Source organism: Berghia stephanieae, chromosome 2 (genome assembly GCF_034508935.2).
Source record: "Berghia stephanieae isolate SIO BIC M18660-M18661 chromosome 2, UCSD_Bste_1.3, whole genome shotgun sequence".
In the NCBI taxonomy this organism is placed as follows: domain Eukaryota; kingdom Metazoa; phylum Mollusca; class Gastropoda; order Nudibranchia; family Aeolidiidae; genus Berghia; species Berghia stephanieae.
Window position 1 is genome coordinate 95,028,336 of NC_088361.1, and position 23,506 is coordinate 95,051,841.

The 23,506-nt window shown below is 38.7% G+C and overlaps 1 protein-coding gene across 1 annotated transcript in view; it reads left to right on the plus strand.

Annotated features, from left to right (window-relative positions):
- The window catches only part of LOC144965916 (uncharacterized), a 150,163-nt gene that overhangs the window by 95,115 nt on the left and 31,542 nt on the right, over positions 1-23,506 (plus strand). Inside the window, exon 2 of the mRNA XM_078901764.1 lies at positions 19,174-19,289. Coding sequence (XP_078757890.1) covers positions 19,174-19,289 — 116 coding nt within the window. The remainder of the gene's footprint in view (positions 1-19,173; positions 19,290-23,506) is intronic.

Here is a 23,506-nt window from a genome sequence, read left to right on the forward strand (position 1 = left end):
TTTCTACCCGCTGGATAACTGAGCTCGCCACGCAATCACTGCTTGGCAAATCACTACTTTATAGTCCTAATTCACATTGACGAGTTGCAATGCAATATTTGCCAGACAAGGTCTAGACCACTATCCATAATCCAATTGACAATTAAAGATGACGTAGTGGGCAATTATAATGTCTGACTATATTGTTTCGATCATTCGCTCTCATTAGGAAGTGAAAGATGAGAACAAATACTCGAAACAATATTGTAGAAGTTGATCATAATCACACTTGAACTGTTTTATAAATAGTTCTTTTTACCAAAAAGTTGAGCACTGTTATTTTGTTTTCATAATGTATAATATATATATATATATATATATATATATATATATATATATATATATATATATATATATATATTTAAATATATATATATATATTATATATATATATATATATATATGTGTGTGTGTGTGTGTGTCAGTCTGTCTGTCTCTCTCTCTCTCTCTCTCTCTCTCTCTCTCTCTCTCTCTCCCTCTCTCAATCTTTCTCTCTCTTGCTCCCTCTTTCAATCCGTCTCCCTGTCCTTCAGCCTCCTGTTCTATCCCCACATTCTATTCCCCCCTCCCCCTCCCTCTCTCTCTCTCTCTCTCTCTCTCTCTCTCTCTCTCTCTCTCTCTCCCCCCCCCCCCTCTCTCTCTCTCTTAAAAACTCTTTCTCCTTTAAATTGTAGAGACATCAATTATAACAGCAATTAGTTAAACAGTTGATTATTAAATAACTGTAGGTTTAATACTAACAAGGGGCCGAGTGGTTAGGGCATTGCACTGTGTTCGAGTCCCGTTTCAGGCACTTTCGTTCTTTTTTTTTCATTGGGCAAGATTATTAACCCCCAATTGGACAATATGGGTGATTCCTGTTGATATCAGACTTCATGTTTGATGCATTATCTATATTCCTTCGTGGACTGCCAATGCGACGATATCTTATATAAAAGCTCAAGTTTTTATGATGTCCTGGCGGAAGGGCATAATTTTAAAAAAAATACTAAAATAAGTTCTACGACAACCTTGTTATGTTCTTCCCTAATACTGCAATAAGTTGATTAAAAGCTTTCACTGGGCTATTTCCCTGGCCATAAATTGAAGCTATACGTTTATGTAAAATACGCACAAAATCAGCCAGCCAAGTTAAATATAACAACACACAAATCTGTGAGAAACCTTTAACGTTTGATATAATTCAGTGAGAATTGATTATTAACAGGCTCTTTAAAAATAATAACTCATAAATATAAATAAGTCAACACATACAAACTATTAAAATAAAAATCATTGTAATATGTTAAATGATGAATATAAAATCAATAGTGCTTTAGCCATAGGATGGACATTCTTGTGCAGGACCTCATGTCAGTCGATAGTAGAATAACAATTGGAATACAGAAATAGACGTCTAGTCCTCATTTTACTGCCATTCTATGAAAAAAAAATATTTTAAAAATTTTGGCCAGAAAACTCGACCCTTCGCATATCGATCGGTTAGAATGTCCTTCATCTTGTCATAAACATTCAAACCCCGGCGAAATTTCCCTTAAGTCCCAGATTTGAGAGGTTTTATTTTTTTTGACAAGATGAGGATCATATTAATCGGTCGATCTTCGCAAGACACGTTTTCTGGCCAACATTTGTAAAAACGTGATTGCATACGGCAGTTAGTTAAGACTAGAAAACATTCATTTGGCATAGGGAAGAATAATCTGTTATATCGATTGGATAATATTAAGCAAATAGGTAATTTATGTGGCACTAAAGGTGTCATATATGATGCGATACAGACTCGGATTTAGCACTGTATATGAGCCAAGGTCAAAAGGTGCCCGCCTGATACCAGTGTTAAGAAAATTTGATTTTTACTTAATTATGGGCTGTTTTCATGGGGTTAATGCTTGTAATCAATTGATAATATGAAGAAGAGATAAAATGAGATAGCTCAACATACTCTGTTCAACAGAATATGAAATAAACAACTTGAAAGTGAAATTTGAATGCTGTTTGGCATGTGCTTAAAACGAGGTCAACGCATCACCTTTTTAGAAATCATGTAGAAATTAAATGTGATGTTTTAGCTCACGTGATTGAAATTTGACTAATAGTATAAAGTCAAAATTTACTCTTAAACGCAATTGCAGTATATTACATATCTGATTACGTTTCATATAGACTTCTTAAAAAGTGGGTGTTGCTTGTGAGCTTTGGTGTCATCAAACACAGCACAATACTAAGACTCGACACGAAACTTTAAAGCGCATGTTTAATGTTTATAAAACGTTTTATTATGAGAAAAAAGCATAGATTTACTATCTGAACTCAAATCTTGGAGTAAATGTATAGCGTTTTGCTGATATCGAGGTTTATTGGTTTTGGTGTCATTTGTCACAAGCAACACGGCATGCGTGAACACGTGGAAGTTTGTTTCGTTAAATGGCGATTCGCAATTTTGATCCACCCTTCATACTAGTCTTTGAAGTGCAGCACTTTCATTTGCCTTTCCAGCGTGGCTCCAGGCAGAAAAGGTAAGTTGAACTTTGGTGTCATCGCTATTTTACATTGTCACAAGCAACACTTGATATTGGATATTACAAAGTGCCACCAAAAAAAGTATGTTTTCAGCTGTTATTCTACTTACAAATATGATATTATGACATCTCACATAAGACTGTGATTTTGACACAATTAATTATTTCCTTGTAATTCTAACTTTTTATGTTTCAGGGTTGTATGAATCAAGAAAAAGACAAAACTCAAGCTTTTGACGAATCCAGATAAAAGAAGGGTTGTCAAGAAATTTGATTTGATTTACTATTAACACACTAAATTACTACAAACTAGCAGATTTGAGCAGTAGGGCGGATGTTACCGTATGGTTACATGAATTCATTACCATGGCTGATATTTATCTAGTGTTTGTGTGACTTCTGGTACTTTTTGTGACCATTGGTGTCATAGGTTAAAATGTCACAGGTGACACTTAAGTTTGAAGTTTCTAATGTATTTCTGTTTTCATGTTCTTCAAAGCTTGAAATGTCATTGATTACATTTTAACAGGCTATTTTACATGTGTTCAGTTGCTATTCTTGATTTATTGAGGCAAAATTGCGTTCTAGTGCCGATTTTGACCAAAGTAATAGCAACAATTGTATTACTAATTTCTAAGTATATTTCCAATTTGAATGTATTTAGTTTCTTAAAATATTATTGAATTTCATTTTAGAGTAGGTTATTGTGCTTTTTTGACTGAAAATAATGATATATTATGGACGAAAGTGTGATTTGGTGTTGCTTGTGACATAAGTAATGGTGTCACCGGTTTATGTCACAAGTCACATTCAGATGCTCTAATTTCCATGTAAATTTCTATTTTTGAAGTTTTTGGTTTCTGAATATTATTAAATTCCATATTTAACTGTGATTATTACACTGGTTTGACTGAAATTAATGATATATTGTCGAAATTGCAATTTGGTATTGCTTGTGACATAAGTAATGGTGTCATCGGTCTAATGTCACAAGTGACACAATGTCGCTAAATAAGATATGCTTTGGTCACATTATTTCCCAACATTTTATTCCAAAAGTTTCTGAACCTTGCTGGTAATAAACATATGCAATATTGTTGTTGTTGTTAATGTACATACATTTTTTATGAAATAATATATTTGCATTCTATGTTGCTTGTGACCGATGACACCAAAAAGCAACATTTTCTCCAATAGTTGGTAACACTATTGTACTATGATTGTTGTTGATTGTTTCTTTTTGTCTATAACTTACTGAATAAAGTTTGATACTCAACAAAAATCATTTGGTTATTGAGTTTTTTGTCTCCTTTTGGTGCCACCGGTCACAGGTGACACCAGCAACCTATAGGTATTGTTGACGATATTATGCTGTGTTAGACCTTAAAGTTATCTAAAGGGCCTTTGATTCATGAAGTACAGGGTTTTTGCTACACATATAGAAACATAAATGGACAATTATGTCACTTTTATTTTGAGAAAAAAAATTGGCACCTTTTGACCTTGGCTCATATATAGTATGCGCTTTGCTAAGAACCTCACAATGTTACCTCCAGAAGTATAACGGACCAACACACAAAACTATGTGTAACCTTAAACGTTTATAGTCTGGTTATTACAGCTCAGTGAGAAATACTCATAAACATGGGTGGCAAAAAACAATAACAAAGACCCGAGTGACGTCAACTTCATACTATCTATACTAAATGTGACCCAACACCTTAAGCCGATATTATGGCGGGGTAAGTCAGATGCCATTAGCGTTAACGATTACGTTCCCAACCAAGAACGATCGACGAACGACAAGGAAGAAAACGAAGATCTGTCCTAATAATACTTTGAGGACAAATCTTCGTTTTCTTCCACGTCGTTCGTCGTTCGTCGTATCGTCGTAGATTGGGATTACTATGATTTTTTTTAATGTTCAAAAATAGAAGATGATATAATTTCCAATCCGAAAGCGAGTGTCACACCACAAGACTACCTAGCCGGCTTTGTTGTCTTGGTGGTGTGCGGCTATGTGGTCTTGTGGTATGACACTCGCTTTCGGCTCGAAAGGTCCTGCGTTCGAGCCTCGCTCGGCGCATATTTGAGTCCTTGGAAAATGCCCTTTAGCCATAGTCTCTCACCATAAAATAAGTACCTGACCGTTAACAGCGTTGTCTCTCTCAGAAGAGTAGATTGTAATATCGCCTTACAGACGTCATGGCTCGTTCTTTATGTTAGGTGTTGCTGTTGGTCAGGGACCCTTTTTCAAGCTGTTCGAGCACGACAAGTGTATATTGCCCTATATAAAAGCTCAATTTTTAATTATTTTTTTAGAGGCACAACCATCAAATATTTTGAATAATAATATAATTACCAAAACGTATATTTCACCAGCCGGTAGATATTTGTACTCATTTACCTACATGGTGCTCGAACTAAATGAACCCCTGGTACAAAGGAACTAACCTCTATGTTTCGACTCACAAAGTGCCCTTAAATTGCTGGTATCATTCGGACTCAATCAAGTATGACAATAGATCGGTTAATAAATTGGATTGATTGTTCCGTCAAACACGTTATTCATTGCTGGGGATAATGGATTGATGGGACACAAACATTGATCAATCAACGTTTCCCTTTTTGTCCAAAAATGTTTGATTCCCAATATATGGTTTATAGTCTCTAAGAAAAACTTTAAAAATCCAACAACAACAAAATGTTGATGTTACCCTTTTATGTAAAATACTCACAACACCCGTAGCCGGATATAGGGTATATAAACACAAAACATTGTATAAACTTGAAAATTGATAGTCTGATTTACATAACTTAGTGAGAACTAATCACCAAAATGGCTGTCTAAAAATAATGACTAAGACCCGAGTGATGTCAATTCCATTTCTTCCATAGAAACAATGAAATTGACGTCACTTGGCTCTTTGTTATTGTTTTTATATCGCTAGCTGAGTGATTAATAAAAAATGCACTCTTCCGGGCGACATGGTTAGATGTTACCGCCTAGGCAGTCCATATCCATGAAGCTTTATGGATAATCCATCAAACAGATGTCTAATTTCAACAGGAATCACCCATGTTGCCCAAAGTGGGGGTGAATAAGCTTTTCCAAGATGAAAAAAAAATCAGAAATGCCTGAAACGGGGCTCGAACCTCTGGACCAGTCTGGACACAGTTTAATGCCTTAACCAGTCGACCATCCCCTCAATGGGTATTAAGTTCTTATTAACAGACATCAGTCACGCGTACTTTTTTGTGAGTTGGTGTTCCATCTGGCGGGAAGATGTTGAGAGTATTGTACTATGATGCACATCATTTATGATTCATATCGTAATAAACCAGCGGTCAAAGAGTTAGTCTAAGGTAAAATTGTGCGATTAAGAATAAAATGCTCTCTGACTCCCTCTCCAACCCTCCGGCATAAAAAGGACTTGAGCAATATCCACTGAACGTTCTCAAAGCACTTAACATTGGGTCCCTTGCCAACAATATAACTTAAGATGTAGGACGAGACATGACGCCTTAGGGTCGATATTAGATTTTTTTCCCCCACAGAGTCAACGCTCTTAACGGTCAAGTACTCATTTTACACCTGAGTACGGTGGAATAATGTCAGTTGATAGCCCTTTTCTAAGTACTCAACTATGCGTCACTCAGAGCGGGACTGGAACCCTGGACCTTCAAGTCTGAGGGAGAGTGTCATACGACTTGACAAAATAGCAACATGAATATATGGATTGTTCAGAACATTGCTTAATTTCAGACTTGATCTTAGTGGGTTAACTCTCACCTTACCAGCCATTTTCAAGGTTTTCCCCCAAACTTCACACCCAACTAACACAAAATAGATTTTTTATCACTCTAACATAACAGCAGTAAAATTCTAGCGATACATAATTTCTCTAGCAAAACATGTTCTACAAGACACTGTTCAATTTCTTTAAATTTTATGATGTACAAAGAGAAATTTGAATAAGAAAATGTTGGTTGTATCGTAAAGAATGTGACGATTTTCCTATAGTTGGTAAGAAGAGGGTTAAAGACACAATTATGACAGAATGGAAATCAAATATTCATAACAAAATTCTAACAATCCATCTCACTCCATCCCATAAAATACTCAAACTCAAGCAAATAGACGCCCGCCATTTTGACATCTAACCCTGAGTTTAGAACGGAAGTGAGCGATTGTTGTGGGCGCGAATGTCAGAACCCGCTCGTACTCCATCAAGTGCGTTATCCAACGGATAGGATGATTACAGTCCGTTAATGGAACTGCAAACCTTTGACCCGACGCGGACACGCATTGCGACCATCAAAAAGATGGATAATATGCCCCACCCACTGAGCTATGGCTTCTGTCCCATTCATCTACTAATAGCCATCTATCAATGACGCGACTAAATCAATGAATGAATGAATGAATGCATGAATGGATAAATGTATAAATGAATGAATGAAAATCACCTCACACCCCAAACCCCCACAATCAACCACCACCCGTTCCTTGTACTACCTACATCTCTACCTACTACCAGAACAACGGTACCACTTCATCCCCCCCCCCCCCCCCCTCCCCCCTTCCTACCCCCCGCCCATTTCCAGTACAGCGACACCCGCAGAGAATCAATAGGACCCGCACTAAATGCATTAGTCGGAATGATGGAGTGATGGCTGCGTGACCACGTGACTCGAAGTGCCATCAATTTTGCACAGTGACAGGGGTCCACTAGCATCGATGGATGATTCCATTTGAAGAAAAGGGTCACCTTTTTATTTCTTTGTCGGCCTTTGTCCAGCCTCAACAGGTTTCTAAATTTACACCGATGTGCATGGGTGGAATTTTTATGTGCCAAAAAACCTTTGATTCCTCTTATCAAAAAGGTCTAGGTCTGTTATGATCAAAATTCCATTGTTTCAATATGTGAACATAAAAAGAATGCTTAACTTCAACAAGCTGTGGATTGTAAGAATCAACGGACAGAAATGAACGGAAGAGCTTAAAAAAATACAGTTATCTCAAAATGTTTTGGGTTTAAAACCTTTCATTAGCCAACAAAAACGGCAAACATACCAACGATAAAAACGTGATAATGGTGAAATAACAAATAATAATTAATAATTGAGCTTTATATAGCACAATATCCACTAAATGTGCTCAAAGCGCTTTACAAGGGGTCCCTGGTCAACAGCAACATTTAACATGTAGGACGGGACATGCCTAATAGGCAATATTACAATTTTTCGGACAAAGACACGCTGTTAACGGCCAGGTACTCATTTTACACCTGAGTACGGTGAGAGAATGCGAGTAAAGAGCCTTTTCCAAGGACTCGACTATGCGCCGAGCACGAGGCTCGAACCCAGGACCTTCCGATCCGAAAGGGAGTGTCATACCACAAGACCACATAGCCGCAAGTAATATTGAGAGGCAAGAGACGTCATAACACTTTTTTGACATTAGGACAGACCCTGAGAAGCAATGATTAATTCTGCTCTGATGAGACAGCGATATGTAGATACGCGAAACTTCTGAATAACAGAGGATGCGTATCTATGTCAGGTCGGGTCAAGTCGGTAAACATCCTCTCGCTCATAATTTATATTATGTAATACAATTAAAATTTGGCACGGGTTTCCGCAGCTTTCTTTGTATTCAGATCAAAGCACAAATGGCATGTTTACCGACTTGACATTGAACACCTACATACGGAAGGAGCCACTTAAGTTTCATGTCTCTATAGTTTAGTCTCCGGTAATATTATAAGGTTTAAACCCAAAAATTTATGATTGGGAGTGATCGAAAATTAAAGTTATCAGGCTCTTAAAATAGATTGAAAGAGGAATAATACAATAGTCTGGTGTCACGTCGCCCAGCAACGAGCAGCTTGGTTCTAAGCAAAGAAAATTGGCACTTTTTATTCTCCACGCTGGCAGCAGCTTCTTATGGTTCACACTATTATGTTATGACGATCGACCCAATCAGCAAAGTCCGGTCCGCATTCGTGCACCGTCGCGAACCCGCCCGGTAGCATCGTCACAACACACCTTTCGACTAGATGCTCTGCCGTTTCGGGTTCTTGCCCACAGCGTGGACATAAAGGACAGGAAGTTAGACCCCACTGATGTAACGCACCGGCCGTTAGGCAGCTCCTCGACCGAAGCCGATTCGCAGCTACCCAGTGTCTCCTCTTACTGGTATCAAAGCCTGGCAACTTCTCACCAAGCTTAGAGGAGTGTAGGTCCCCGCCCCCACGAGGGATTGAATTCGTCCAAACCGACTTCCATCTCGTATGTGCAGCTCTGTCCGTAGTCAGGGATTCTGCGTACAAGGGTTGCCGGGACTTATTTCGGCTCGAAACGGGGGCACCGTTCATTATGCGCATGAGAGGGGTATCCCCATTCCCTCTCTCTTTGATCTTACTCAGCCAGTTTCCCGTAATGGTCTCCCTCCGGACATCGGGGGGCTGGATCGCTGCCATCACCGGGCCCCATTCTCTAGGGTTGTTGCTAGCGTTCCCGACACTATGTGCATCGACTTGCGAAGTTTTACATCCACCTTCTCAACGTTTCTGCTTCTACCCCACACTGGAGCACAATACTTCGCGGTGGAATAGCATAGTGCCAGGGCGGATGTTCTCAGGAGCGCTTGGCTAGCGCCCCAAGTCGATCCCGCCAGCTTCCTCAGAAGACTATTCCGCTTCTCTATCTTCCGGGCAACCCCTTCGAGATGAACCCGATAGGTAAGGCTGCGATCCAGCGTCACCCCTAGGTATTTTGGACGCGGCTCATATGGGAGTGGCTGGTCCCCGACTAGGACATTCAGTTTACGGGTGTGCCAACCACTGCATAAGTGAAATGCAGTGGCCACGGTTTTTGAAGTGTTCATCTTCAGGTACCACTTGTCAAAGTAGGATTTGAGTCTGGTGACGTCCTCGCTGAGTACGCTCTCGAGACGGGTCCACACTTTACTCTGAGTAACGAGTGCCCAGTCGTCTGCGTATCCCAGCCTCAGGGAGGAAGTGTTCGGCATATCGCTAATGTAAACGTTAAACAACATTGGCGCAAGTACCGACCCCTGAGGGACCCCATTCTTCAATTTCCTAACTTTGCTCGTGGCATCTCCCAGCGCGACGTGGAATTGCCTTTCCCCTAAGATCGAAGAGAACAACTTCAAGGTCTTTTTGCACCTTATGATTTTTGCAAGTTTGAGCATTAACCCATCGCACCAGACCGTATCGTACGCCGCTGATAGGTCTATAAACACAGCACCTGTTTGCTGTTTTCTCTCGAACCCGTGCTCAATATGCTCTGTAAGGGCAATGACCTGCTCCGTGGTGCACCTCCCTTCCCTGAAGCCTGCCTGCTCAGGTGGCAGGGCAGCGTCTAGGACCGGCCCCCATCGGTTTAATAGAACACGCTCCAACAGTTTGTAAAGACAACTCAGCAGCGATATGGGTCTGTAACTGTCTGCCTCCTTCGCCGGCTTCCCTGGCTTCAGGATGGCAACTATCTTCGCATGCTTCCACACTTGTGGAAGCTTTCCGTTTGCAAGGATGTCAGACATTGCCTCTGCTAGCCAGGCCCGTGCCCTGGGGCCCAGATGCGTCACCATATCGGGATATACACCATCTATCCCAGCTGCTTTGCCGTTCTTCACTTCGCTAATGGCTGCACCCACTTCTCGGGGACTGAACGGGGCCGTCCAGTCCGACTCCTCCGCAGGTAGCGAGTCCAAAATCGTACGGTACGCCTTGCGGACACCGCGCTCAAAAGCCTGATTAGGGACCCGCTTGCTACGGTTCTTAATATTCTTGGCAATTGTGTCTGCCTCGCATTCCGGTGCAGCCTTCGCGAAATTCCGATCTGGGTCCAATTTCTTTATCAAACGCCAAGCGTGGCGGCTGGAGTGTGTAAAGTTGAGACTTTCCACGGTCTCCTGCCACCGTTGCTTCCTTCCCTCTGCCAGAGACTGGAGTAGTCTATCGGCTGTGTCCTGGGACTGGGTCTGCTGGTACTCTCGGTACAGCTCTTCCGACTCTGCTGTCCAGCAAGGGGTGTAGAATTTCCGTTTGCCCCGTGGAATAGAGCGTTGAGCGCTCTTAACCAGTAGCCTACTAAATCTGGTTATATTCTTGGACTTGGGAGGAATGGCAGGGCAGACCTGCTCGATATAGGAACTGAATTCCTCCCAGTCAGCCTTCCTGAAATTCCATCTGCAAAGTGGGAGAGACTGCACCCTCGGTATTGTCACCCCAGCTGTGACAAGAACCGGCCTGTGCTGGCTATGCGGAAAGTCCCCGAGGACTGTCCGCTTCACCTGCAACGGTTCACCGTTCGCGCCTTTCGTTACGAGGGTGAGGTCTGGAGTATACTCCTTCTTATGGCGGGTACCCCGGAAGGTACCCTTGGCTGTAGGATCGTACACTAGGTGTAGATCATTACAGTCCATCCATGAGCGGAGTTGTCTTCCTGCCTCGTTGCAGTCTCGGTAGCCCCATTCGTGATGGTGGCTATTAAAGTCTCCCAGACAGATGGAAGGATGGCTGACCACCGGTACCGGTGGTGTAGTCCAAGTCGCTCTAGGTGGTTTGTAAATATTATGCAAACACAGTCCACCTACTTCCACGGAAATTCGGTTCACCCCATTGCTGTCCGTTACGCTCTCAATGACCCTTACCTTCGATGGCTCTTTAGCGTAAACGCTAACCCCACCAGACCATCCAACCAAGTTAGGAAACAGATCGACATCCAGAGCCAAACTTAGACCGTATGGAAAATTGTTCGAGAGCAATTATGGCAAGAAAATAACCATCGCGGGAAAAAAAATAAAAAAGAAGAAACGCGAGAGGCACCTCGCATACCTCTTAATGGTGCAGTTTTGTGGAATTATTTTAGACACTCACCTTCGGGCTGATAAGTCCAGGGTTCCAGTCCCGATTTGAGGGTCATTAACAGCTCTGTCTTCGTTGAAAAAATTCTAAAAGTGCAAAATAGGCGTCGTTTCTAGTCCAACATGTTTTAGTGTTGCTATTGGCTAGGAACCCCCTGTAGAACACTTTGAGCAAGTTTAGTAGATACTGCTCTGTGTAATGTTCATTAAAAGTAATCTAGATAGATATAGTGCGGCTATGTGGTCTTTATGACACTCGCTTTCGGATCAGGAGGTCCTGGGTTCGAGCCTCGCTCGGAACATAATTGAGTCCTTGGAAAAGACTCTTTACTCACATTCTCTCTCTTGTGTTCAGGTGTAAAATAAGTACTTGGCCGTTAACAGCGTTGTCTATCGCCTAACAGGCGTGGCGTCATGTCTCGTTCTCCATGGTACGTGTTGCTGTTGGTCGGGGACCCTTTGTAAAGCTCTCTCAGCACGTTTAGTGGATATTGCGCTAGATAAAAGAACTTAAAAAATATAGTCACTCAGTCTTTTAGAGCCACACGGCCTATGCAGCCGGAGCGTATCGTGGTATCTAGAGCAGTAAACAAACAATAATTATTACTTTGCTAACCAAAATAAAGTTTGAGTTGCCTATAGATAGTTCGAAGATGACGTCACTCAGGCCTTTGTTATTGTTTTTGCCATCCGCGTTTGTGAGTTGTTCTCACTAAACTGTATTAACCAGACTATAAAAGTTCATGGTTACACAGAGTTTGTGTGTTGGTTCGTTATACTTCCGGATGGCAATGTTGTGAACTCCTTGGCCAAGCGCATTCTATCTATATTTAAACAAGTGATAATTTTACGAGGTAGTAAATGACTTAATTAAAATGCTCAAAGAGAATACGTTGACATTCAACTCACGAGCTTACTAAAACAAAAACTCAGTGGAAAAGAAGGGGAACGAGGTCTTTACGTGTAATCATCGAAGCGTGAAGCTGGAGGGCTAATCGGATGAATGATGCATAGAGTGTTGGGATGGGGAGTGGAGTTGTTCCTTCTGAAATCTCTGTTAACAGTGTGATGAATTATTTGCTACTTGACGTCTACCACCTCTCTCCGTCTTTTATTTTTTAAAGATTACTTTTACCTGTCTCTCTATCTACCTACCTATCTATCTATCTATCTATCTATCTATCTATCTATCTATCTATCTATCTATCTATCTATCTATCTATCTATCTATCTATCTATCTATCTATTTATCTCTCTCAATCTACCAATCTGTCTATATATCAATCTCTCTCTATCTATCGGCTATCTATCTATCTCCTTACATATCTATCTATCTATCTATCTATCTATCTATCTATCTATATATCTATCTATCAATCTATCTATCTATCTATCTATCTATCTATCTCTCTCTCTCTCTCTATCTATCTATCTATATGTCTGTCTGTTTTTCTATCTATTTATCTATCCATCTATCTATAAAATATTTACAAAATATAAATAGCTCCTTTTATAAAAAAGTTGAGCACGATTATTCCAATGTTTTTTTTTCTGTTTGTTTTTCTTTGAATTTTATATCTATCTATCTACGAAATGGACATATACAATAGCTATTGATACTACGCAAATAGGAAAATATTCACATCAGCCGGATAGAACGTACCAACACACAAAATTGCGTGTAATCGTGGACTTGTATAGTCTGATTGATATATTCTAATGAGAACTAATTACCAACAATGCCTGTCTACAGAACGAATGAAGTTGACGTCACTCAGTTCTCTGCTATTGCTTTTTGACTGCCAGTTGCGTGATAAGTTCTCACGAAAATAATATATTTATTGAACGTTTCAGTTTATTTTCTTTTTGTGATTTTATATTTCATTTGATGGGCATATGGTGTGAGTATTTTACTTAACCGGATAACACCAATTGCACTCTTATTTTACCACACATAATGTTCTGCATATCTGCAAATAATATGTTTGCATTGGGATGTTACAACATTGCAAGAGTTCCGACATACGAAATGGATTTATATAATTAGAGTGCTGAACAATGTTAGACTTCCATAATGATAGATCACAGATAGAGAATCCATGTTTGTGTGGGTGTCCTTGTTGAGTGTGTGAAGTTTTTTTATTTGTCTTTTCAGTGAATCTGGTACTTTGACATTTTCTGGCATTTCAAGTGTGACATGAGTAAAGTTATGACAAGTAAAATGGATGTAGTTATGGAGGTGGTCGTGATGGTGGTGTGGGTGGTGTTGGGTGATTATTGTGTTTGTTGTGGTGGTGTAGGTGGCTGTGGTGTATTTGGTGGTGGTAAGTCGTGTAGTGGTGATGACGATGATGGTGGTGCGGATTGTCAGTGTAGAGTTTGGTGGGGATGCTGTACGTTTTAATTGTGCTGGTGATAATGATGATGATAAAACACGATGATAACACTGAAAAGGGAAAGCAGGAGGAGAAAGAGAAATGAGATCAAGAAAAGAGACAGAAGGGGGAGGAGGACTATGCGAGGAGGAAGAGTAAGAGTAGGGGAAAAGAAGAAGAAGAAGAAGAAGAAGAAGAAGAAGAAGAAGAAGAAGAAGAAGAAGAAGAAGTAGCTTGGGACTAGCTTGTGTACATGTGGATGCCCAGAGCAGACGATGGAGCACATCCATTGTCTACTGATAGTATATAAGAAGTCACTGAGCACATCCTTAGAGAAAGCCAGGGCGGGCCTAGCTGCACTGACCATGACATAAGAGTCTGCTCCCCAAATGCTGTGGAGTGGGTTCGGTGTTGGAGCGACAAGCTATGATGATAACATAATGTATAAATTATTCCATTTGATCTGACATTCTACTTTACATTTGTGTCTCAAAGTGGTACTATGATGAGATGGACTGGATGCTGGAATTGTATTGTACGGCTACTATGGTCTTGTGGTATGACACTAGCTTTCGGATCGGAAGGTCCTGGGTTTGAGCCCCGTTCGGCGCATAGTTGAGTCCTTGGAAAAGGCTCTTTACTCACATTCTCTCACCCTACTCAGATGTAACATGAGTACCAGACATTAACAGCGTTGTCTCTGTTGGAAAAAAAACCCCCATTGTAATATCACCTAACAGGCGTCATGTCTCGTCCTCCATGTTAAGAGTTGCTGTTGGTTAGGGACCCCTTGTAAAGCTCTTTGCGCATGTTTAGTTAATAGTGCGATATATAAAAGCTCAACTTAAAAAATAAAAAGTCAAAATTCTGAAATTTGAGATTACTTTGTATTCGTTCCGGTGGAGATCAATAAATAGTAAGTCTTTTATTGCAAAAAAAAAGGTCGAAGGTTTTTTTATCATTTTATTTCTTAGTTTCTTCACTGGAGACTTTCTGCCTTAGCTGTTCTTCAGTTTCTTGTTACTTAGGGGTCCTATATTCATATATTAACGTTTTAAGATGGATATGTTAGGGCACATTAGCCCTTGGAGCAGCACATTGTCTGTTTTCCAGACCAGCACTTGGGGAAACTCACCAACTCAATAACGACTGTCAAGAGGTTTTCAATGGGGAAGGAATGTCTATTTATAGAATGATAAGTGGGGGAAAACCATTGATGTGGTAGAACATATATAGAGTGAAAAAAGTGATAAGTGGGGGGAAATCATTCGTGTGGTTGAACTAGGTCATGGAACCACTTAGTCTTTTAAAAACATTAATTGTTTGGAACATTGAAAAATGTCTTGGAGAATGCATGACCCATTTACAATAATATTATACATCCCGTGAGCTGATTTATAATCTTAGACTTTTAAGTATAATTGCTTTTAGGCTGCTGGGATTAGGTGTGAACACATCTGACTATAAAAGCTTTACAAAATAAAAAAAGGAAATACTGAAAAACGAAACATTTTGGGATCAATGCCCTCCAGCAGCAATCTTCGGGAGGTCTACCTTGAAGCAAACAACCTAGACAATCCTAGACAATCTGACACAGTGCAGTGCGGGACGCAAATGGAGAGATGGCGGCAATTTCTTTCTCATTGACAAAAAAACAAAAAAAAACAAAAAAAAAAAAAAACAACAACAAAAAAAACAACAAATAACAAAACAAAACAAAAAACAACAACAACAATTAGCAAAAAAAAAAAAAAAACCTGTATAAATGCGATTGCCCCATCCCCCATCCCGCTTTTTTTGGGGGTTTAAATCCGGGTTATTTTTTCGACAAGTTTGAATTTCTTTTTACATGTACTTCTATCTAATTCAGCGTCAAAGATGATACAATAATATAGATGCAATTTAAATAAAAATCGAATAAAATGGTCACAGATTATTTTAGATAAAACAGTTTAGGCGTTTATTATATTACTCACATGAACTCAATTGATAATAATGACGTCGATTTAGAATTGTCAAAGATCGTCTTCAGACCATCTACAAATGTAGAATAATGTGAGTAAATTAATGTATCAATTTTGCAAAATTTCAACAGATTTCAGTAAAAATTAAATGTAGCTGCTTTTCAATTTAATGTGTAAAGTTGAACATTTCAACTCACTCAAAAATATAGATTGTTTATACAAACATAAAAGATATGGAGCGGGCACATGTATCATTAGAATGAGAAATAAAGTTTAAGGGGAAGTGCTAGAGAGAGAGAGAGAGAGAGAGAGAGAGAGAGAGAGAGAGAGAGAGAGAGAGAGAGAGAGAGAGAGAGAGAGAAATAAGAGAATAACAATAGTCAGAGTGTCAAAGCCGGAATTCAATTGATACAACACCCACCCTCTGGTTAAGATTTATAGATAGAAAAATAGATGAATGGATGGATGGATGGATGGATGGATGGAGAGAGAGATTTAAAAAGAGAGAGAGAGAGAGAGAGAGAGAGAGAGAGAGAGAGAGAGAGAGCGAGAGAAAAGAAGGGGGGTCGGTGAGCAGTCGAAAGCTAACAATGTATATATATATATATATATATATATATATATATATATATATATATATATATATATCCTTTTTCTTTTTTCTTCTTGAACATGCGGCCCACATGGGGAGTTTATCCCGGTTTCTATAGCGTGAAACGGACTATAGCAAGTGCTTGGTATCCTCCGGGTAGGACGCTAGTCTATCGCAAAGTACTTCCCACCAGCGTTAACAGACATAGCTACCAAATCATTGCTGGGTGGACAGGGGGTGGAGGTGGGGGGGGAAGACAAAAATATTTTGACTGCACCCGGGCTGGATCTTGGTACCTATGCGTGTGAAACATGTGCTATATATATATATATATATATATATATATATATATATATATATATATATATATATAATATGTGTGTGTGTCTGTGTGTTTGCTATTTGTCTTGGCGGGAAATAAGATGTAAGTTTACTGTTTTGTAATGTAGTTATTTGTAAAATCGTGATTTAAGAAACAGGTGTTATGCCAAGTCGCAATTTATTGTCTTTAAAAAAAAAAAGAGGAGAGAAAAGTTATAGACGTGAAAAAATGGGAGCGGGGAGCTGCTGGTGACGGGTAAGAGGAGATGCCAAAATATCATATGTTGCTATCCTTCTTATCATACTTTGAATCATAATATGTGACACGCCGTGACCCACTGGTATTATGTATGTTGTCTTATAACTCTCTCCTTACCACCCATAGGAAAATCGTCACATTCGTTACGATGCAACCGACAATTTTCTCATTCTTATTTCTCTTGGACATCACAAAATTTAAAGAAATGCTTTGATTACAGTTATAAATACTAAACACTGTGTTGCAGAGCTCACTTGTTACTTTTTTGGTTGAGTAAGAAAAGTCTATTTTGTGTTGGGTGTGTGTGAATTTTCGGGGGAAATTCTAAAAATAGCTGGTAAGGAGAGAGTTAAACATAAAAGGACAACTGGACTTGAAAAATAATTAGTTAAAGTTACAAGATTAGTCTTTGGCAACCCAAACAAACAAACAAACAAACACGTACTCTGGTCAATACAAGAAATCAATGGAAGTCAAACTTCATTACTTAGTTATTAAAGTTTGAGCTTTAAAAAAAAACAACAAAAAACCTTGAGCTTTTATATAGGGTAATATACACTAAATGTGCTCAAAGCTCTTTACAAGGGGTCTCTGACCAACAGCAACACGTAACATGTAGAACGAGACATGACGCCTGTAAGTCGATATTACATTTTTTTCCGACAGAGACAATGCTGTTAACGGCCAGGTACTCATTCTACACCTGATACGGTGAAAGAATGTGAGTAAAGAGCCTTTTCCAAGATCTCAACTATGCGCCGAGCTAGACTCGAACCCAGGACCTTCCAATTTGAAAGAGAGTGACATACCACAAGAACACATGGAACACATGCACAAAGCTTGCTATCTGCGTTTGTGTTTACCAGCTGATTACCGGATTATGTAGATCGTCACATTATATATATACATATATATATATTATATATATATATATATATATATATATATATATATATATCAAGGCGATCCATTACATTGAAAGCATATCGATTACATTTTAAATCGGATTGCAATGCTATTTTCTTTATAAACATTAAGCTCTGATACTGTTGTAAAATGGAATAACATTAGAAAACAATCTCATGAATTTAAAACCTTGTTTTCGTCTAGCATGTCGGGAATCGCACGTTGGAAATTATCCCTGAATTACACGCAATCTCAATATGTTTATTGAAAAGTGTGTGTATATATATATATATATATATATATATATATATATATATATATATATATATATATATAGTTTTCATTATTCTAGCCAGATAATACTATTAAGAGACAATGAGTCACATGATAAAACGAATTATTCTAAATCGTCACCCACCGTCTCAAAGCGGTATTATGCCAGGAAGTACTAGGTGGTGGGGAATTTAATGTATAGCTGCAGGTGTGAAAATTTTCATTGATTTGATTCCATTATGCTGGAGAATGAATATATTTTCTCTCATTATAAATATTCCTTATCTCTTTGTTTCTAAATTCACTGTTTGGGATTCGCATCGACTTGTACCTATATGCAGGTATGACATCCAAACGCAATTAAGGTCTTAGTTTGACATTGTTGTATTGAACAAACAACATTTTGTGTCGTTTTTTTTTTTTTTTGTTTTTTTTTGAGATTTCCATTACAACAACGGGCCAATACTGAATTTGACCTGCAAATTAGTGCACGTCGGATCCGACTCATCCTGATGTCATACCGTTTCCAGACGGTGTGTCACAATAAGTAAAATTAAAAGTAAATCTTTCATATTATGAAAGCATAAAACTAGAATAGATAGTTCGAAGATGACGTCACTCAGGCCTTTGTTATTGTTTTTGCCATCCGCGTTTGTGAGTTGTTCTCACTAAACTGTATTAACCAGACTATAAAAGTTCATGGTTACACAGAGTTTGTGTGTTGGTCCGTTATACTTCCGGATGGCAATGGTGTGAACTCCTTGGCCAAGCGCATTCTATCTATAAAAAATCACTCGCTAAATCAAAATGCTTATGAAATGTTATCGAGGGCAACATAAAATAAATATAATAAAATTGTTATATACGCGTGTACTTGTTTTTTTTTTTCTCAAATCAAAAAAAAAAAAAAATGTCAAGCTACGATGTTGTAAGTAATTCACTCTTTTATTCAGTGTTCAGTTTCAGAATAAATATTATTGATGGATTGACGAAATGATGTTCAACAATGTTTACATTTTCTCATCCTAGGTAAATCCTTGAGGACTTCCGGCCCAACGTTGTTGTCCAACCCGATTGTTGTGAGTCACCAGGTCGGGGAGATGGCCGTGCTCTTTTGCTCTGTTGCCAATTTAGGACATCATACGGTGAGCGAAACGTGGTTTTATACATGTACTATTATTTTATGTTAGGTTGAATCCGGTGTAAAAAGTGATTTTAGAATGAAAGTGGTCAAAATGCGATATTTCAGTCTTGGTCACTTCAAGAAATGGTGTCTCTGACTTCAGGAAAAAAGCATTAAAACTTTAGCCAAATCTAATTTTAATTATGTATAGAATTAATGGTTTTGCGTTTATATCATTTTGGAATAATACTAATTTTTGGTCTTTGGGTAGCAAATAATATAGATAAACGAATTTCCATTTTTTTAAAATGAATAAAGTATATATTATTATAATTATTATTATTATTTATTATTATTATTATTATTATTATTATTATTATTATTATTATTATTATTATTATTATTATTATTATTATTATTATTATGCTTGAAGATTATTTTCACATTATGTTCATTAACAATCTTTCTTAACCCTTACTGTGGCATCTCAAGATTCAGGAAAAAAGACAAGAAGAAAAATGGCAATGCAAACAATTATTGATTAATTATAAGATATACTTTTCATTGGTAAGTAAATGTCATGTATTTGGAAATACTTTAAAGAACTCTTTCCAATCAATCCCAAGCCCGTACTGCCTTGCTTTGAAAATAAACAATTAAAAATTTTGGCCAGAAATCTGGTCGAGCAAATATCGATCGATTAAAATGACCCTTATCTCAACAACAGCAGTCCACAAACCTGGGTCTTTACAAAGTCATCCATCAGTCCTAAGTTTGAGAGTTTTTGCAAAGATGAGGATTTTGGTGATCGAGCAATATTTGGAATTTTTGTTTTGGCCAAAATGTCAAATAAATGCCTGGATTATTCCAGACTTCCCTTGAGATGAACCCCAAAGACAAATTTCCCCTTGGAAATAAATGAAGTTAATTTCATTTTCCTTTTCCATTTTTTTTCATTTCTGACCAAAAAAAATAATTCTATAGATAGTATGCGCTTGGCTAAGAAGCTCATAACATTGCCATCCGGGAGTAAAACGGACCAACACACAAAACTGTGTGTATCCATGAACGTTTATAGTCCGGTTAATACAGTTCAGTGAGCATTACTCGGAGCGGATGGCAAAAAACAATAACAAAGACCTGAGTGACGTCATCTTCGAACTATCTATATTTCCCACCATCATAGCTTCAAAATACCTATTTACTTTGGCGTCAATTTCAACTGGATATTATACTTCTTTGAGGCGATGAGAGATATTTGTACTTGAATTGATGCATTGCGTTTGTCCAAAAAGCTCACAACACCAGAACGCCGAATATCGATACTGTGCGCTTGTTTAAGAAACTCACAACATTGCCATATGGAAATATAACGGACCAACACACAAAACTATGTGTGTCCTTAAACGTTTATAGATAGTATGCGTTCTGCTAATAAGCGCATAACATTGCCATCCGGAAGTATAACGGACCAACACACAATACTGTGTGTATCCATGAACGGTTATAGATAGTATGCAGATGACGTCACTCAGACCTTTGTTATGGTTTTTGCCATCCGCGTTTGTGAGTTGTTCTCACTAAACTGTATTAACCAGACTATAAAAGTTCATGGTTACACAGAGTTTGTGTGTTGGTCAGTTATACTTCCGGATGGCAATGTTGTGAACTCCTTGGCCAAGCACATTCTATCTATAGTCGGGTTAATACAGTTCAGTGAGCATTACTCATAAACGCGGATGGCAAAAAACAATAACAAAGACATGAGTGACGTCATCTTCGAACTATCTATAGTCTTGTTAAGTGATAGTTACTCATAAACATGGTTGGTAAACAAGAATAACAAAAACCTGAGTGACGTCAACATCGTTCTATCTATAACGTACCAACGCACAAAATTGTGTGTAATCTTACTGTTTATAGATAGTATGCAGATGACGTCACTCAGGCCTTTGTTATTGTTATTTCCCATCCGCGTTTGTGAGTTGTTCTCACTAAACTGTATTAACCAGACTATAAAAGTTCATGGTTACACAGAGTTTGTGTGTTGGTCCGTTATACTTCCGGATGGCAATGTTGTGAACTCCTTGGCCAAGCGCATTCTATCTATAGTCTGATTGATATCATTTAGTGAGAAATATTCATCAAAAAAAAAAAGGCTGGCTAAAAACAATAACAAAGAGGTGAGTGATGTCAATTTCGTAACACACTGCAGACACCAAAAACTGACAACGTATCGAGATACAGTTATGGGTCTGATGATATTTTTATTGCCTCGAGACCAAAGCCATCTTTAGACCATGCCTAACAGCCGAGTCAGTCTGCCACAAAGCTTGTGAGCATTTATCACATTGAATTTGGGGGGGGGGGGGGGGGGGGGGGGGAATTAACGAGATTTATTTCAATGCCGTCAAAGCCAAATGATTATGTCACACACGGCGGCATTGCGTATCTTGATGCAATGCATCTGCCAGCCATATAGATAGTGTGCACTTGGCTAAGAGACTCACAACATTGCCACCCGGAAGTATAACGGACCAACACATAAAACTATGTGTAACCATGAAATTTATAGTCTAATTAATACTTTTTAGTGAGAATTACTCATAAACATGGATGGCAAAAAACAATAACAAAGACCTAAGTGACGTCAACTTCATTCTATCTATATAGCGTAACAACACACAAAAAGTGTGTTATTTGAAACGTTTATAATCTGATTGATAGAATTAAGGAATAATTTAATAATTTAAATGGCTGTCTAAAAACAACAAAAAGATGAGTCACGTCAATTTCGTTCCATCTACATTTCATAGTCATTTCAAATACCAGCCTGTCACCCGAATCTGTCAGCCCCATGTCCTGTGAGTATTTATGCAAATATTTTAACACAAGGGGAATGGCATTGCGACACCTGACGATACCATGCATTTTTTTTCAATCCTTCCTTCAGGGCCTTTAGGCCCATGGAGCCGGAGTTTATCCCGGTTTATAGAGCGTGAAAAAATTGATATTGTTTGGTATCCTTTAGATAGGACGCCAGTCAATTCCTGGTACAGTCGAGATTTTTTTCTGATCTCCCCCTGTCTACCCAGTGAATTGGTAACAGGGTCTCCTAGACCTCTCGGAAAGTACTTTTTTTTTCAATCGCTTGTGTTAAAATTGTGAGTAATACTCAGGCAGGATCTTTGTTTCAGGTGACAGGCAAGTACCGTGTGTTTCAAACCTAATGTCCTTTTGGAGAAATCGAATATCACAAAATTCGTTGAACATAAATTACATTTATTTAGCGAATAACATTTTGGAACCATTTGGAAAAACAGTTACATAATATGTTTTAACAGAAAAAGCACAGGGGATGGTCGAAATGACCTCCTTTGCGTCCAACACATTTGTGTACTTCCGTGATGAAATGATGTATGAGTCTCTCACAGAGCTGCGGTTTCATAACCTCAACTAGTTGTTCCACTCGATGTCTCAGTCCATGAAGACTCTGAAATCTTGCACCTGGCATTTGATTTAATCTTTTAAATAACCATAAAGAAAAAATCCAGAGGGTTCAAGCCGTGGCTATGAGAGGCCCAAGGGTGCTCCTTACAACGGCTAAAAACGCGATCACCAAAATGAGATCGTATCCAGGTCAAGGAATGCTTTACTGTGTGGGGAGCTGCACCATCCTGCATAAACCATTACTGTTGTCGTTATTCTTTGCCACACAACGTCCCAAACACCGCCAAAATTGCCCCAATACCACAAGACATAAGGATCTGCAGTAACAGTTTGTGTCTGTTCATTTTCATCTTTAAAAAGAAATAATGACCCGATGATGTTCTGAGCGCTTATCACCACCCATGCTGTTGCTTTTTGCTCGTGTCGATTTCGTTCCATGACGTCGTCTGGCCGCTCTATTGACCAATGGATAACGTTACAAAAATTGATGTTTACAGTTTGATAAGGATGTACTTCATCGCTGAACCAAATGTTCTTCTCTATGTCTGTTAGAAACCACTGACACATGTTATTTTGCTTTTGGGAAAAAGTCTGGAGTGATTCCTCGATGAACTTCATTTTAGATCGTTTTTAATACACGGAGCTGTTTGACAACCCCAGTCTATGAGACCGTCTGCATATAGATAGAATTTCGAGCGCTTGCCACATTTTACCAGTGCGTGCTTCTTGCAACATTCATGTTGAACATTACTTGTTGTTTTCAGATGTAGGTATCTTTCAACACAAAAT